The sequence below is a fragment of the Pezoporus wallicus genome, unplaced genomic scaffold (assembly GCF_028554395.1).
Source record: "Pezoporus wallicus isolate ANWC-B61680 ecotype Strahan unplaced genomic scaffold, APGP_CSIRO_Pwel_v1 contig_8333, whole genome shotgun sequence".
NCBI lineage: Eukaryota > Metazoa > Chordata > Aves > Psittaciformes > Psittacidae > Pezoporus > Pezoporus wallicus.
Window position 1 is genome coordinate 1,361,376 of NW_026637037.1, and position 14,657 is coordinate 1,376,032.

At 41.4% G+C, this 14,657-nt stretch overlaps 1 protein-coding gene across 2 annotated transcripts in view; it reads left to right on the top strand.

Moving 5' to 3' along the window:
* SLC44A3 (solute carrier family 44 member 3) overlaps positions 1 to 13,046 on the top strand; it is a 34,241-nt gene extending 21,195 nt beyond the window's left edge. For both annotated transcript variants that reach the window (XM_057402757.1, XM_057402756.1), the window contains exons 12-16: positions 337 to 420; positions 9,097 to 9,234; positions 9,674 to 9,910; positions 11,679 to 11,771; positions 12,860 to 13,046. In XM_057402757.1, the coding sequence (XP_057258740.1) occupies positions 337 to 420; positions 9,097 to 9,234; positions 9,674 to 9,910; positions 11,679 to 11,771; positions 12,860 to 12,865 (558 nt within the window). In that variant the 3' untranslated portion in view covers positions 12,866 to 13,046. The remainder of the gene's footprint in view (positions 1 to 336; positions 421 to 9,096; positions 9,235 to 9,673; positions 9,911 to 11,678; positions 11,772 to 12,859) is intronic.
* The last annotated feature ends 1,611 nt before the right edge of the window (positions 13,047 to 14,657 follow it).

The following is a 14,657-nucleotide window of genomic DNA, read 5'->3' on the forward strand; positions in this document are numbered from 1 at the left end:
CCCTGATCGCTGTAAAGTGCTGTAAGGGTTACTGAATTGCCTGCCTGCTTTGCTCTCCAAACAGCTGTTAGCTCACAAAGCTGCTTGTGGCACTTACTTTCTTTTCTCAGAGATGAATCTCCTGTGCACAGGAAGAAAGAAGATATGCTCAGTTCATCAGTCATTAATACTACAGGGTGTGAATTAAAAACAGTTCCTGTAACTCAGAAGGAAATAGCTTGTGCCCAAATGAGTGCTTTATTGGAAGAGTCAGTCACCTGTAAGGCAAGTTTTCCTAAAATGGCAATTTTGAGTCTAATTCTGTGTCCGGTAACCAAACATTTCATTTTACTGCAGGAGAGTGCATGTGCCAAGTGCCTGTTCAAGTGCTGTTTCTGCTGCTTTTGGTGTCAGGAAAGTTGCTTAAGATACTTTAACCAGGTATGTTCTCACGTGTCTGTCACTCAACCATCTGTATACCTACAAGCTGTGTGTATATGCTAGCTATAGTTAGCATGACTAAAGCAACATCCAGTGTGTGCAAGCCAAAGTTTTCTGCTGGCCAACTAAACTAAACCTAAACTAAACTAGTCTTCAAGTGTAGATGGTACTTGTTGCAAAGAAACAGGGAATTCACAAACATGCAAGGTACAAGATTTTAGGAAACTGGTTATCACAGCCTGGGATAATCCTTTTAGAGGGCCACTTGCTACTTCTGTAGGGAAGAAGACAGTATTTTGTTGAGCTTTGCCTGACAGACTACTGAAATACAGAGATTTCCAGGTGGAAGGAATCAGTGAAGAAGTAAGAACCCTATCTGCAGATGTGTCATTAAACTAGACTCAGTATTTTCCACCTGAAAGTGGAAACTCCTGGCTGATTTCCATTATCAGTTTATCTGGGAATATGATCCATGATGAAAAAGAACATGTTCTCTTTTTTTGAGTGACATCTTTGTTTTGTTAGCAGTTTTGTTCCAAAAGAGGGTTTATTTGAAATGGATGATTTCTGAGTTTTTTAGATACTTAACTCGTACTTTTTCCTGATCCTTTTTATCCACATGTTTTCCAGCTCTGTGTACATCACTATACATAGTTAATTTTTCTCTTTGTCAGTCTCTCCCTTCATTATCTCTGGTGACTGTGGTATTCTTAATGTGAAAGGGAATCAGATATTCATGCTGATTCCTGACTCTGATTGTCATGTTTTTTGTTCTCATTGCTCAGGGTAGTAATGAAGTAAACAAGACAATGCTGATAAAGGATCTGACTTCTCCTCCGAAGGAGGTGCATAAATTAAGTTTAATCTTGGACCACTCTGAAGAGCAAGTTTTTCACTTAGTTCAGCCTAGATTAAATATTTGTGCAGTGAAATTTCAGGTTCTAGATGATGAATTTTCCAGGCTTAGCTTTTTTTAGGTAGATCTTATGGTCACTGACTGAGTGAGGAATCTTTGAGTTCCTTTTGATTCCAGGCTTTCCATTTGTAGTCACCCTTTCCCCTTAGCTTCCTGCCTTTCAAAGAGATCCAGCATCCTAGTATTTACTTTCTTCAGCTGTTGTATGCTATGTGTTTGTTAAAAGAAGAATTAATTACTGTAATGTTCTTCCTTTTGTTTCAGAAGGCTGTATGGTAGCTCTCATTCCCTTTAAAGATTTCCTGTTTCCTAGTCTATTGTAGGCAAGTTTCTGCTTTTATATGAGTCCTGGCTTTTAACCTAATGATCATAGTACTGTTTGCTGTTAGATACCTGTTTGTTGGAACATCTTTTTGGCAAGGATGATGGTGTTCCATGTACTCCAAATCCAGGGCAGTCTGGGTGAGGGTTAGAGGAGAAGAAAAATAAGAACACACTGCAAGATTTTAATAGGAGTTTTACCTGTCTGAAGGGGTAACATTGGTCTCAGATTATTGCATTTCATAGAGAAATTAATGTATCTGATGTACTGAAGTACTGAACTCATAACAGCTCTTATTGAGATCAGTGAGGGAGGCTACAGTCTTGAAATGTCACATGGCTTTTGAACATGGCCTTGAGGGTAGGACCTGGAAGGGGTTCAGAAATTGCTGGTACCGATGTTTCTACTATTTTGAAAGTATTTTTTAGTTCAGATTTTGCTTCTTGTGTGAGTTGAAATGACTCAAATGTGGAACAGCTGTTAGAAAAGTAGGTCCAAAACTTATTGTATGTGTTAACATTCCTTACTGTATTTTTACCTTTTATTCTATTACTTTCACTATAATAATAAGCATAAAATTACCTAAAACTCTTAACACCCCCCCCCAAAAAAAAAACAAAAGTTTTCCCCATCACTAATGCACTCTTTTCTTCAACCTGTTGTTATATTGCTTAGATGACATAAATTCTTTCTGCTCCTTCATTCACAAGTTTAATCAGGATTAAACAGAGCCCCTTGTTTTCCCTCTGGGAAGCTTGCAGATGAGAAACAGGTGCTGGAGGAAGTAACACTGCTGATGTAGCGCAAGCTTCTTTCTTCCCAAGTTCTCTGTTATGTTATCAAAGAGTACTTCTCAGGCTTTATGGATGGAAAGGTGCCATCTTTCAGGTGGGATTTAACAGCGACTTTGGTAGTTGCATGCATCCTTGAAGTGACTTGTTCTCTGCAGGCTCAGCTCAGTTTTGCTCAGCTCTCTGGAATTTAATGGGAACAGGGCCAAAAAGGTGCCTTGTCCTCTTTCCATCGTGACAAAGTGCTGTGTTAGATGCTGACCGTTGCCGTATTTCCAGTGGTGGTTGTTGGAAGTGAGGGGTAATGTAAACCCAGTGTCCTGTGCACATTGCAGTGTGGATAATTACAGTCTGTCTTCCTAAATTTCTCTTGGATTTGCAACTGGATCCTGTGCTAAACTGTGGTGTAGTGTTGCTATGTGCTATTAAACAGTTCACTCCTAAAGCTCTTCCATTTCAGTCATGGGCAAAGTGATTCATGTGTGTGTATAATCCATTAGTAACAATTGTAAAGCACTCTGGGCTCTATCTGGATGAGAAGTGCTTTGTGACTATAAAGTCATTATCCTTACTTGACAGTTCTGTTCGCCAACACTTGTCAGAATTACCACAGATTTTTCATCTGCTGGCTCTGATGGGTTCAGTATGTTCCAGATAAACAGAGCCTATCATCTCCAGAAAAATCTGGGAGATAGAAATTTTTCTTCCATAAAAAGAATATACTGTGTTTTTCATGTGGTTTGGGAGCTACAAGGTCTGTCTCCTGCTTTCTTAAATCGTACTGGTAGTCTTCTTATACATCAAAGTGCTCGCTGCTTTTTCCCCATTACAACCTTGTTGCAGTGACTTTTCCATCTATCTATTTCAGGATAGTTTTGCTTTCCTGTGTCTGCTCTGGGTTCATGTGCAGCCAGTTGGCAGTGAGCCTCTCTGAAGTGCAGCACATGGGTTTCTGAAGGAGCTGCTGAGCAGTTTGTGGTTCCTCTGTTTTCAACAGCGCGGTTACTTGCAGTGTAGCCTTCCATGCCCTGTGGTGGGCATTACTGCAGTCAGCAGTGTGTTACAGCCTGCATTTGCCAGTGCTGAGACACTGTCACTGAAAGCAAGCGACTGTCTAGTGTAAAAAACCAGAAGCAAGTCTATCTAATGGTCATATATCCCTGGCAATTGGCTTGGTCTTAAACTTTGGATGGAAGCCTATCAGGAGGTTGCAGTTAAATGCCTTGCAGAGAAGTGACCTAGATAAAACCACAATCCATGCATGCTAATGAAAGTACACTTCTCTGCACTGCCAAACACATTTATGCTTCACCCCGTCAAGTACTCCTTTTTCCTCCCAAAACCAATATTGCATTTTAATGTTACTGGCAAAATTGCTTCTAGATGTTAAGCTAAATTTTCAATCATCTTGAAAATCCAGTTGGCAAAAATGTTTAATCTTCAGTGAAATAATATTTGAAATACATTTGGTTTTCTTTTAGTGGCTTTATGCATTCAATAACAGGAAATAAATTTCCTTAGGTCTTTACTTGCTCTGTGGGCTAAACCCTGTAGCGGATAGAGATGAACACGGCTGACTAATTCTTGCTTTGGTACCTTTCTCTTCTCCCCTATCCCATTTTAAAAGAGAGAAAGAAAATAACATGCAGTGAAGCAAATGACCGACAATTCAGTGCGTTTGAGCAGAGCAATTTGTGAACAACTCTCTGGAAATTTTCAGTGCGATTTTATTTCGGAGCTCTCAGATGAGAACACTGTCACACTAACTGCAGAAGCCAATGTAAGCAGCTCCAGTAGTGATGTAATCATGATGCAATGGGCACTTCAAGTAGTATCCTTATGGTCCAAGCCCTGTGGTTGAAATGGAGCCCAGGTGTAGCAGTGCAGGAAAGGAACACCCAAGTGCCCTCTGCAGAGAAGGTTGTGTTGGTCCTTCCCACTGGGTAATAGCCATGGGAGGGAGTAGATGACACAGAGATTAGGAAGCAAAGTAAATTAAAGGACCACAGTGCAAATATAAGCTAGAATGGAAATAAAGGAAATTTGTGCTTCTTTGGTTGCTTGAAAAAAATTGGGAGGCTGTTGAAGGGTTTCTTACAGATGGTAATTAACCTAAGAATCAAAACTAACTGTGTCTGTATTAGCTGTGTGCTTGCTGGTTGAAGTGGGAGAGGAGAGTATTCTCCGTGTGTGTGTCAACCACAGGACAATAGCCATTAGTTAACAAGGCTGCAGAAAGGGCAGGTTCAGTCTTGGAAGGTATGAGATGAAATACTTGCACCAGAAAGAGGGGGATAAATGCCATTGTGCAAGCTGCTGGTTAGGTGATCAGGCTCATCTCACAGGGGAACTGGAATATCCTGGTGTGTCTACTTTAACAGATGAAGGGTAAGAGCGAGTTACCATCTATGAGTATATCAAGAAGAGAAACAGAAGGGAGGGGGAAGAGCCAAGACAAGGTCAGCGTTAGCAGGAGCAAACTGTTCATGAGTAAATGTTGTCTGGAAGTTGGAAGAAGGATCCTAGGGATCAGAGGTACAACTGTCTGGAGTAACTCCAAACATAAAGGTTGGGAGAGGGAAAAACCCTAAGCAGTTTAAAGAGGGAGCTTTGCACTTAAGACATTGTATAATGTGCTAACCTGAAATAGCCAGGGGCTGGAGTGGCTGAGAGTCCCTTCCAGTCTTGCATGTCCTGATCTCTTCAGTGAGGCCTCACAGGCCCATGTTGCTCTGATTCCCACCACTGTCTGAGGAACAAGCTGCAGCTTTCTCACTGGGTCGCTAACTGCTGTACAGCAGCCACAGAAACATCACTGCCTTTTGCTGCCACTGGATTTTGTTTCCTGAGGGGATTCCACTGGCAGCTGGGACACTTGCAAGCCAAGACACTGCTGGCTGGAGCTGACCAGGGCAGCCCCCAGGAGAGTGGGCAGCAACAAGATCAGGTCAGTCAGAAAATACCAACAGAGTAGGAAAAGCTGAAGTGGGGTACGACACCCTTCTTCCCCAAAGCCATTTTATTAAAACAAGTCCTAGAGCGGAGGGCTGAATTCAGTCATTACACAAAGTAGCAATTATTCTCAACAATTGGGGAACTCATGGCCTGGATCTAAGCCACAGTGCCTTTCTCATGAAACCAGCAGGTCAGTTTTTCCAAGACCCTGGACATTCTGTGTTGTGAGGCACAGAAGGATGTATTCTTTAAATAGAGGGGTTTTTGCATACTGTGGTATTTGGAAATATGTAAACATTCACATTCCTTATTTATTCATCCTGACACTGAGAAACTTGTGTCTAGTTCCCAGGCTCCCAGCTAGAGGAGGCTTGTGTTCTTCACAAAGGTGGTGATGCAGTACCAGCCTGCTGATGCGAGGGTAAAAACTGATCCTGGCCCACTGTCTCCCATGCTTTCTGATCAGTGGTGTGCTATCAGTGCCATTATTACTTGTTTGTCACTGCAGCAGAGACTACCATTGTAAAACATCAGTTCATTGAGCATAACAGGCAGGCTGAATCTCCATCCAGCTCAGTATCCCATCTCCCACAGTGGCTGTGAGTGAACTCTCAGGTAGAACAAGAGTATATTTCCCTATATATCTGTTTCCAGCCTAGGGACCACTTGATCTGAGTATGTTTTCTGTGTGTTTACTAACTCAGTGGATTCCTTTTCCCTGAACTCTCCCAGCCCCACTTGAGCTCATGTGTACTTACAGCAGCTAAAGCATCCTTTGTCCAACAGTTCACAGCTTACAGACTTACAGTGAGGAGAAATACCATCTGTTTTCAAATTTGGCTCTTACTGCTTCCTGCCCCTGCCTAGTCTTTGTGCTGGAAGAAGCAGTGAGCCATCTAACCCTTCCTACCCTCTCTGCATTTCTCATGATTTTGTAGCCTTCTTCCTGCATGCTCCTTCAGTCACCTCTTTTCCAGACAGAAGAGCCTGGTGTTCTCAGTTGTTCCCCAGACAGAAGACATTCCATACCTGTTGGATCATTCCTGCTGCCTTTCTCTCAAACATTTTCAAGTTCACTAAATCTTTTGCGCATGAGAAAAGGGAAGATGTTCTGTAGAAAACCACATCTAAATGACCTGTTTCTAAATAATAGCAGATTCTTAACTGACCATGGCCCACTGTCTTAGCCTTTGGAACTGTCTTTATTTTGAAAGGGATTAAGTTCTTGTGCATACCCTGCCACTGCAAAATTAATGGGATATCTAAGCTTCCTGGTCCAAAACCCAGAATGATTTGCAAATACTCATAACAGCTGTGTGTGTTAGATGTGCTCCGGTGGATGAGAAGTCATTTGAGCTCATTTCTGTGCAAGTTTCATGGAAACACACGTTTGCTTCGATGTCAGAGATGTATTTTGTTAGTGAGAATGTGTAGATTTCAGTGTGGCGGGATGGGACCAGGGTATGGGGTCTGCATGGGAACTGGCAGAAAAGTGGATGGAGAGACAGTCTAGGCCAAACAAGAAACCCTTCAACCTCAGGAAGGTATATTTTGCTCAGAGGTAGAGATCACTTGGTTTTAAGTCTTCACCCTGTACTAGTAACATTCTTGCTTCACCTGTGTCAGTGACTTGTAGTGTTCAGCAGTTCATTCCTTTCTGTCTGTTATTCCTTCTATAACGCTGGATTATTACCTGCCTGCTTTCTTGTGTAGATGTCATGACTAGCTGTTACTTCCATGATTTGTTGAAGTTGTAATTGTTATAAATGCCATTTTTTTTTTACCAATACACCAAACCCCTGTGCAGGTAGTACTCAGTCTCCAGTATTATTTTCAGTCTTCCCAAGATAACTATTCTAGTTAATAAATATCAGCAATTCTTTTCATTGCACATTCTTCGGATACCAAAGTGACTAATTCAAGAGTGCAAACAAATGGGTATTTATCTTACGTTTGGAAACAATGTTTGAACAAGTGCACGTGCATTTTCAGCATTCTTTTTCATTTTAAAAACAGGACTATTTATAGTGAATATAGAATCTCTGTTTCATTTATTGGCCAGACTTATAGTGACAGCACCAGATCGGGATCTGTTCTGTGAATTGAATTCATAAGGGACAGAAACAAACTTAGATAACCCTTTGCACCTTGTGTCTCAGCTCTGGGTCTATTAATGGAATGATGACACAGACTTAACTCCCCGCATGTTATAAAGGTGGGTCTATTCATGTGTCCCAGGGAAAAGGAGCAGTGTCAGGATAAATGGGAGTTAGCACAGAAAGCATTTTTTCCTATTTAGGAATGAAGTGAGCTTGCTTGTTTAAACAGATTTTTATGCAGATACTCAATGTGTTTCTGTAGAGTTCAGTGTAGTCTTCGATTTTTCTTAGAGTAGGCAATAAATCATGTTTTTAACTGACACTTCTTCCATCTATGGATGTAGTTACTACTGTGTAAGTACAATATATACAGGATATCACCCTTTAGTTCTACTCTTTTTTTGCTTACTATGAGAGAAAGAGAAAACCCCTTTGTCATATATAAAATAATATTCACAATAAAGAGACAAAGGATCTTAGACCGCATTTAATGTCTTTCTTTCTCTGTCTTAAGTTAATACTGCTTTGCTACACTACAGTATGTTCCAGAAATTGCTGTGGGGTAAAACTGACCTCTGCAGAAATAGATTTTCTCTGCCTTCAGATAGCTTATTTTAACTTCTAAGTAAGAAAACCAGGAAGTGTTTTGCAGTGGGCCATATAATTGACTTTCAGCAGACCAGTTATAGGTATTTTTTCACTTTCAGGTGAAGCAAAAGTAATCTAAGGAGCAAATACACGTTTGGGTATATAAATTCCTTCCAAACAGTAATCCATTGCACACTGTGGTTCTTACTGACTGTACTAATCTGGTTTTGAGGCATAATGCACCTTCTTATATTTTGAGTAAAGATAAACTGCTTGTGAGACTTGCCGGTGAGGATCAGCACATATTTCAGGTGTCTTGAATGGTGTTTTTCTCGGCTGATATTTTTGACACGGTTTCAGTCTTGTTGAGGAGTCCCATAAATGGGACGTATCTGTCAGGTTATGCACAACAACTGCTAAAATAATCCAGTCCATTGAGGTAAATATTCTGACCTCCCCACCCGTATTGGCAAGTTTCCACAAAGAGAAATCGTGTAAAATTCTCTAGTACATCAATAAACTGATGTCTGTTGAAATCTGTGTGTAGAACATAGCACTCCCTGGTCTGGTCCAGGATCCTTTAGCTGTTCTTTTCCAGTCATTTTCCAAATGAGTTTGTTTTATGGCTGCAGGCATAAGCTTGAATTTAAGTAGCATATGAATAGTTTGAAAGGGGCACATAGAAAAGCTTTTAAATCATCAATTTTTCAGTGACTTTACAGCTACATAACCTGATTGTTCCACCTCCATAGTTTGCCAGCAGTCTTGGTGATAGATTCATAGAAAACAAGCAAGTTTGGGTAGTGTGACTCCAGCTAAGTAAGTGTTTTGTGGTACTTGTATTCATTAACAAAAAATTAGGGTAGAGAACTTTGTATTATGCAAAATACTTTTACATTCATAAAGTCTCTATTTCCAAATAGAGTTTAAGGCTTTGCATGTTGCTTAAGTAATATCTAGTGCCTAAGAGTCTTCCCTTTCTCGCTGCGTCTTCTCTCATTTCAGCATGCATATACAACGACAGCTATAAATGGGACCAATTTTTGTACATCAGCAAAGGATGCTGTCTTTGTTTTGGCAAAGAATTCTGCTAAGCTTGCATCCATTAGCTGTTTTGGAGATTTTATCCTATTTCTAGGAAAGGTAAGAGTAACAGAAGTACTGTTCTGCAAGAATGAAGTGAAAAATCAGTAAATAAGGCTTATCTTTGTTAAAGTCAGTGTTGTTTATGCTGTAAAATGAGTTCAGGAGAGAAGATAACATTTAAGGAATTTAATCCTTTTCATAGTTTTTACAGAGTGATTTAGTTGGATCAGTATCCTTGGTGCCACTCCTACAGTTCTCATTAAAATGAGTCTTTGGTAATTACATAGTAGAAGATTGCCTCTGCCCTGTGGAATTGACATGAGGAATTGAACACAAAGTGTGACAAGTGCAGGATGCCAGAAACTGCAGAGCTATTTCCCAGATGAGATGTGCTGTCAAAATACTGGATTGGGGAGTTTGGGGGATTGGGGGTTTTATTAAGAAGCATTTCTCCATGATTAATGAGGCTGCATTTCTCTCTCACTGCCCTTTACAGGTGTTTGTTGTATGTTTTACTGTTTTTGGAGGATTGATGGCATTTAACTACCATCGGGAGTTGCAAGCATGGGTAGTTCCTCTGTTACTGGTTGGATTCTTTGCCTGCCTGATCTCCCACAGCTTTCTGTCTGTGTTTGAAGTGACAGCAGATGCCATCTTCCTTTGCTTTGCTATTGATATGGAAACAAATGATGGATCTGCAGAGAGGCCGTACTTTGTGGATCAGGAACTGCTGGTAAACCCAAGTGGTAACAGGAAAGACATTTGAGCCATTCTAAGCTTTGGGGGACTTTTTCTTTCCCCAGGACCTAGTAGTTTGAACCCACAACCCATGCTATTTCCTTTCCAACACCTTAGAACAGGATGGGCACAGGGATGCAAATCACAAGTGAATTTATAAAGTGAATTAAATGGCTCCCTCTGACTCCCGTGTGCTAGCTCTGATCTGCTGCCTTCTCTCAGATCATACCCTGTAAGTAATGGCTGAGTTTTCAGGCCTTAGTAGATATATGTTCAGTATATAATTGGTCATTAAAAACCATAAATAACTAGATGAGCTGGCTGCAGAGATCAGCCCATGGGGTGTTTTAAGATTAGATGTTTATGTTTGTTGTGACTTACTATAGCTGCTTGTTACCAGCAGCAGGTCAGGGGTCCATCCACATCCTATGAATGCTGTAGTTCTGAGCCGACTTCACACAAACTCGAGTTGCTCTGCTTCATAGCTATAGTTTCCTTTGCCAAAACAGCCTTCTGTCTCTTGATTAAATTCTTCTGCCTCTGGATTTGATTGTTCTGTGACTTTACCCTCATAATTCCTGTATTGTATCACAAGCATTTTCATGGGTAATCATTACATAGCTAAAAGCAATGGAGAGCTTTAGCTAGTATCTGAAACATTTGAATGTGTATGTGCCATCCCTTTCATATTAAGAGCATATCTGAAGATGCAGATGTTTTTTCCTTTCATGCTATGTTTGCCAATTCTGTCTTTTCCTTCATAAAGAAAGATCTTGGTGATTCATGACAAACAAACTCAGCAGCCAGAATAGCTTATACAATATGAATGTTCTGGAGGGATTTCTTCAGGACAGTGTTGGAAGAAGTGTTTTGTGGTTTTTTGGATGCTGCTGTTTAACTCCGTGTAATGTTCATAGAATTTTGTTGGAAACAAAACAAACCAACAAAAAGGCAGCCTAAAGATAGGCTTTAACCCTTTATACAGAAGCAAGCAGATGTGCTTTGGCTTTGATTCAGAACAGTGCTTAAGCACATATCCCGAATAGGAATATGTTACTGAATGGAAAACTCTGAAGCCTTGACCTCTATTCTTCTCCCTCTGTTTTGCCAAATGCTAAAATACTTCTTAAGCCAGTTCTCCTTCATGAAGCAAACAGAGGCTTTCCTCTCTCCACTTCCAAACTTTGTGGCAGTTTCTCTTTAACTCTGGTCTTAATTCCTTATAATTAGGCATGCCCTAGGGCCTCTGGTGAAGAGGGGATTTCCCCCAGGGGTAAGGATTCTTCCAGGCAGGATAGGCTGTGTAACCTTGTATGGGAAAAAACTGGGGGCAGCACATCCAAACTCCTTCTCATTATATGATCAAGAGTAAGTTTGCTCATATAGCGAAGAACTTTGAGTTTCCCAATGCATGAAGGCATTTCACTTGGGTCGTCCGTGTTACAGCTGGGTTACAAACATCTGGGGATGGGAGGCCCTCAGGGCAATATGTGGCAGTGGCAGAGAGCCAGGTGAGGGATTTCAGGCAGCCAGAGTCCTTGTTCCTGTAATAGATGTAACAGATTCTCTTGCTTAATCCTTCTCAGCTGCATTCATCACCCCTGATGCTCCTGCAGGGTCCCTCCTGGTATCACTCAGTGTCATCCAGCTAGGAACCAGCTATAGTTTCTTAGCCTGGGGCTAATTCTCTCCCTCAATCAGGTATTTTTATTTACATAATGGTTTGCATTCCCAAATGATCTCACCCTGTTTTTTGCTCGTAGACCTTTGTGAGTCAGAGTAACAAGTTAACAGACGAGCAAAAACACAGAAGACCTTTCCAGGATAATGAAGATGGGACAGAACTGCAACCTATGGTGAGAGAGGTGTGGGATATGTATTTACCTGCCAGCTAATCTGTTTGCCTTTATGTCCCAACAGGAACGGATGTAGGCTGTCATTTATCTCCCAATGTCTTACCATACCAACATGTTGTACCCAGTATCCTGTTTTTCCTCCTGTTGCTTTCCTTCCTCAGGAAACCTTCTGCTGGTGCAAAATGGATGGGTCAAGTATTTGTTCTCATCCTTCTGCCCATTCCTCAGTGTGCTCAGCAGAGGAAGAGAAAGATCTGATAATGGCAAAGGGGTGAGAGATAAGTGCTGGTCTGATAGTCCTCCACATGTCTGCTGTAGCAGTCAGAAGAGCAGTAGGCTGCTTGATTTCAGGCTAGAACTGCTCAAGTTCCAGAGATGTAAGATTAGAGCTTAGAGGCCTTTCCTTTCCACTTCCCCCCCCCCCCTTCCCCCCTTTTCTTTCTTTCCTCCTTGACTTTTTTTCTCCTTTCCTTTCCTGGCATGCCAGAAGGGAGTGTTCCCCTATACCCAGTCTTGGGGAAGTCCTGCAAATAAAGGCTCGCTGACATCTGAAAAACTATTGCAAATTGCCCAACCTGAGAAGCTGCCCCAGCAGGTTCACAATCTGGGCTGGTACTCCCCCAGCATCAGGGGGGCCAAGACAGGGCTGTTGGAGAAAGGCTCTGCAGCAACAGCTTCTCTGGCACCTGCACTTTCTGGACACTACCACCAGCATCTTCTGCCCCCTCCCTGCTTCTTACAGGAGTGTCACACATGCTGATGTTTCTTGAGCTGCCTTCAGCAAGTACCAGGCTATAACAAGCTCTCACACAATCTTGTGGGCATTTTGCTATAGGCAGATGGTTTATTCCTGCAGCGAGATATAGTTGTGCCTTATTTTTTCATTGTTTGGGTCTATTACTGCATTCTTCAGTAAATTTTTGCCAAGCAAAGAAGTTAGGGGGGTGGGGAACCATTCCCCAGGAGATGATTGTGGATTTGAGACACAAAAGAACCTTAATTGCTTTCCCAGTCTACTCTTATGACATTTAAATGCAGTAACAGGACTAGTGCTACACATGATTTGACTCCTTGTTCTCTCTTTGTAGACTTGAATGTGAAGTGCACCAAGAAGTACAGTGGCAGAGCAGCAACAGCAAAAACAATCAGAGCAAAAAAGATTCCCAATACCCCAGGACAACGTATTAGTTCTCTAAATCTCTGTTGTACCTTCTTCATTGGTAAAGTAAGTGACACGCAATCTGTATGAATAAAGCATTTTGTGTGTCAGCACAACTGTTTTTTATCAATACTTTTCTGATGGTCTGAAAGTTGTGGTGTGCCAGCTCACATGGAGCTTTTTCATGCTCTTCTGGGCACACTGGGCCAGTTGTTCCTGGATCAGTAAGCGTAGACATGTTTGTAGAGGCACTCTGAGCTGGCTGCTTCCTGATTTATTCTGTATGTCTGAACAGCTGGTGCAACTAAGTAAGGAACAATGCTGAGCTCATCAATGAAATGATCACTGATAGGAGTCCTCTGTAGACAAGATAATTAATGGCTGTGAGGTAGGTGTCTTTCTTTGAATTATACTCTTTTGGGAGTGTTTTTTACAAGTTAGTATCATAAACTACCCACTGGCTCCTCTCCATAAAGCAGGTGAGGAATAGTCCTTGTTTTTTGTAGATCAACAGCTCTTCCCTTTGCAACTGAAATGACGAAGCCAAAAACATTTGTATCTGGATTTAAAGCTTGACAAAGAAGTAGCAGATGAGCAGCGGCTGGAAAGAGATGAGAAGCTGTAGCAAATAATCATTTACAGAACTGACAGTTACAACATGGATGTGAAATACAGCATGGAGGCATGTAGTGAAGAGACTGTCAGGGCTCTAGTCAGAAGTGGGATGTGGAAAGTTACAACTTTGAGCTTTGTTTAAACTTTGTACCTGGACTGTGGTTCTAATACACTTCTGTGGGCTCCACATCATGCTGAGTGGGGGGTAGTTTTAGGTTTTATCCAGTGGCACCTGATTTCACTCTTCATTCAAAAGCTCCTTTGACTTTCTGAGGTGGGAAGATGACTCCAGGCAGGGAGTTCAGTCAAGTACACATCAATACAGGCAGTGAGACATCACTGCAGATAAATGATTCAAGCTGCCAAGGTGAACAGATTGATAAACTCTTGATTAGTCACAGCTTGGAAGTGATATATGGAAGAGCTCACTGATGGCCTGAATGGCAAAACTGTTTCAGCTAAATACTGTATCTGATCTGCTGCTGAAAGATTAGTTACACACTAGGGAATGCTAACAGATACTTACTTTTTATTCTTCACTTTACTTTTGTCTACTTTAATGAGCCACTTACTTAAAGATGAGGAATATGGGATAGATGATGAAAAGGGAAGGAAATAGGTTAATTACTTTCTGTCTGGCAGGTAAAGCCGATCATCTACTGGCTGTGACTCACTAACTCATTACTTAAAGCTCTACCCTTGGGTACTTCTGGCACTTGGCTTGTGGGTGCTGTGAAAACTGACAATCATGCTGAACAAGCAACAGCTCTCTAACTGCAAGGAAGCGTGAACATATGGTACTCCCAGCAGAGCAATATTGCTCTGCCGTAAGCCCCAGTAAGACTGGTTCCAAGTAGTAGTGTCTCTACAATGTATAAATCCTGTCTACCAGTTTACAGAGCATACTAGGTTTGCTTGGAATTTAAATCAGTTCTTATTCCACATTGTTGTTTTTTTTTTTTTCCTGTTTGTATTTGATCCTCACACTGTGTGTTTTGGCCCTTGACTCAGGAACTCTGGCAACGGGGATACAAGTATGTTGCTTTTTAAAGAAGAAAGGTACTGGAAAACTCCAATTAAGCTGTATTTGAGTGTGTTTCATTTAAGCAATG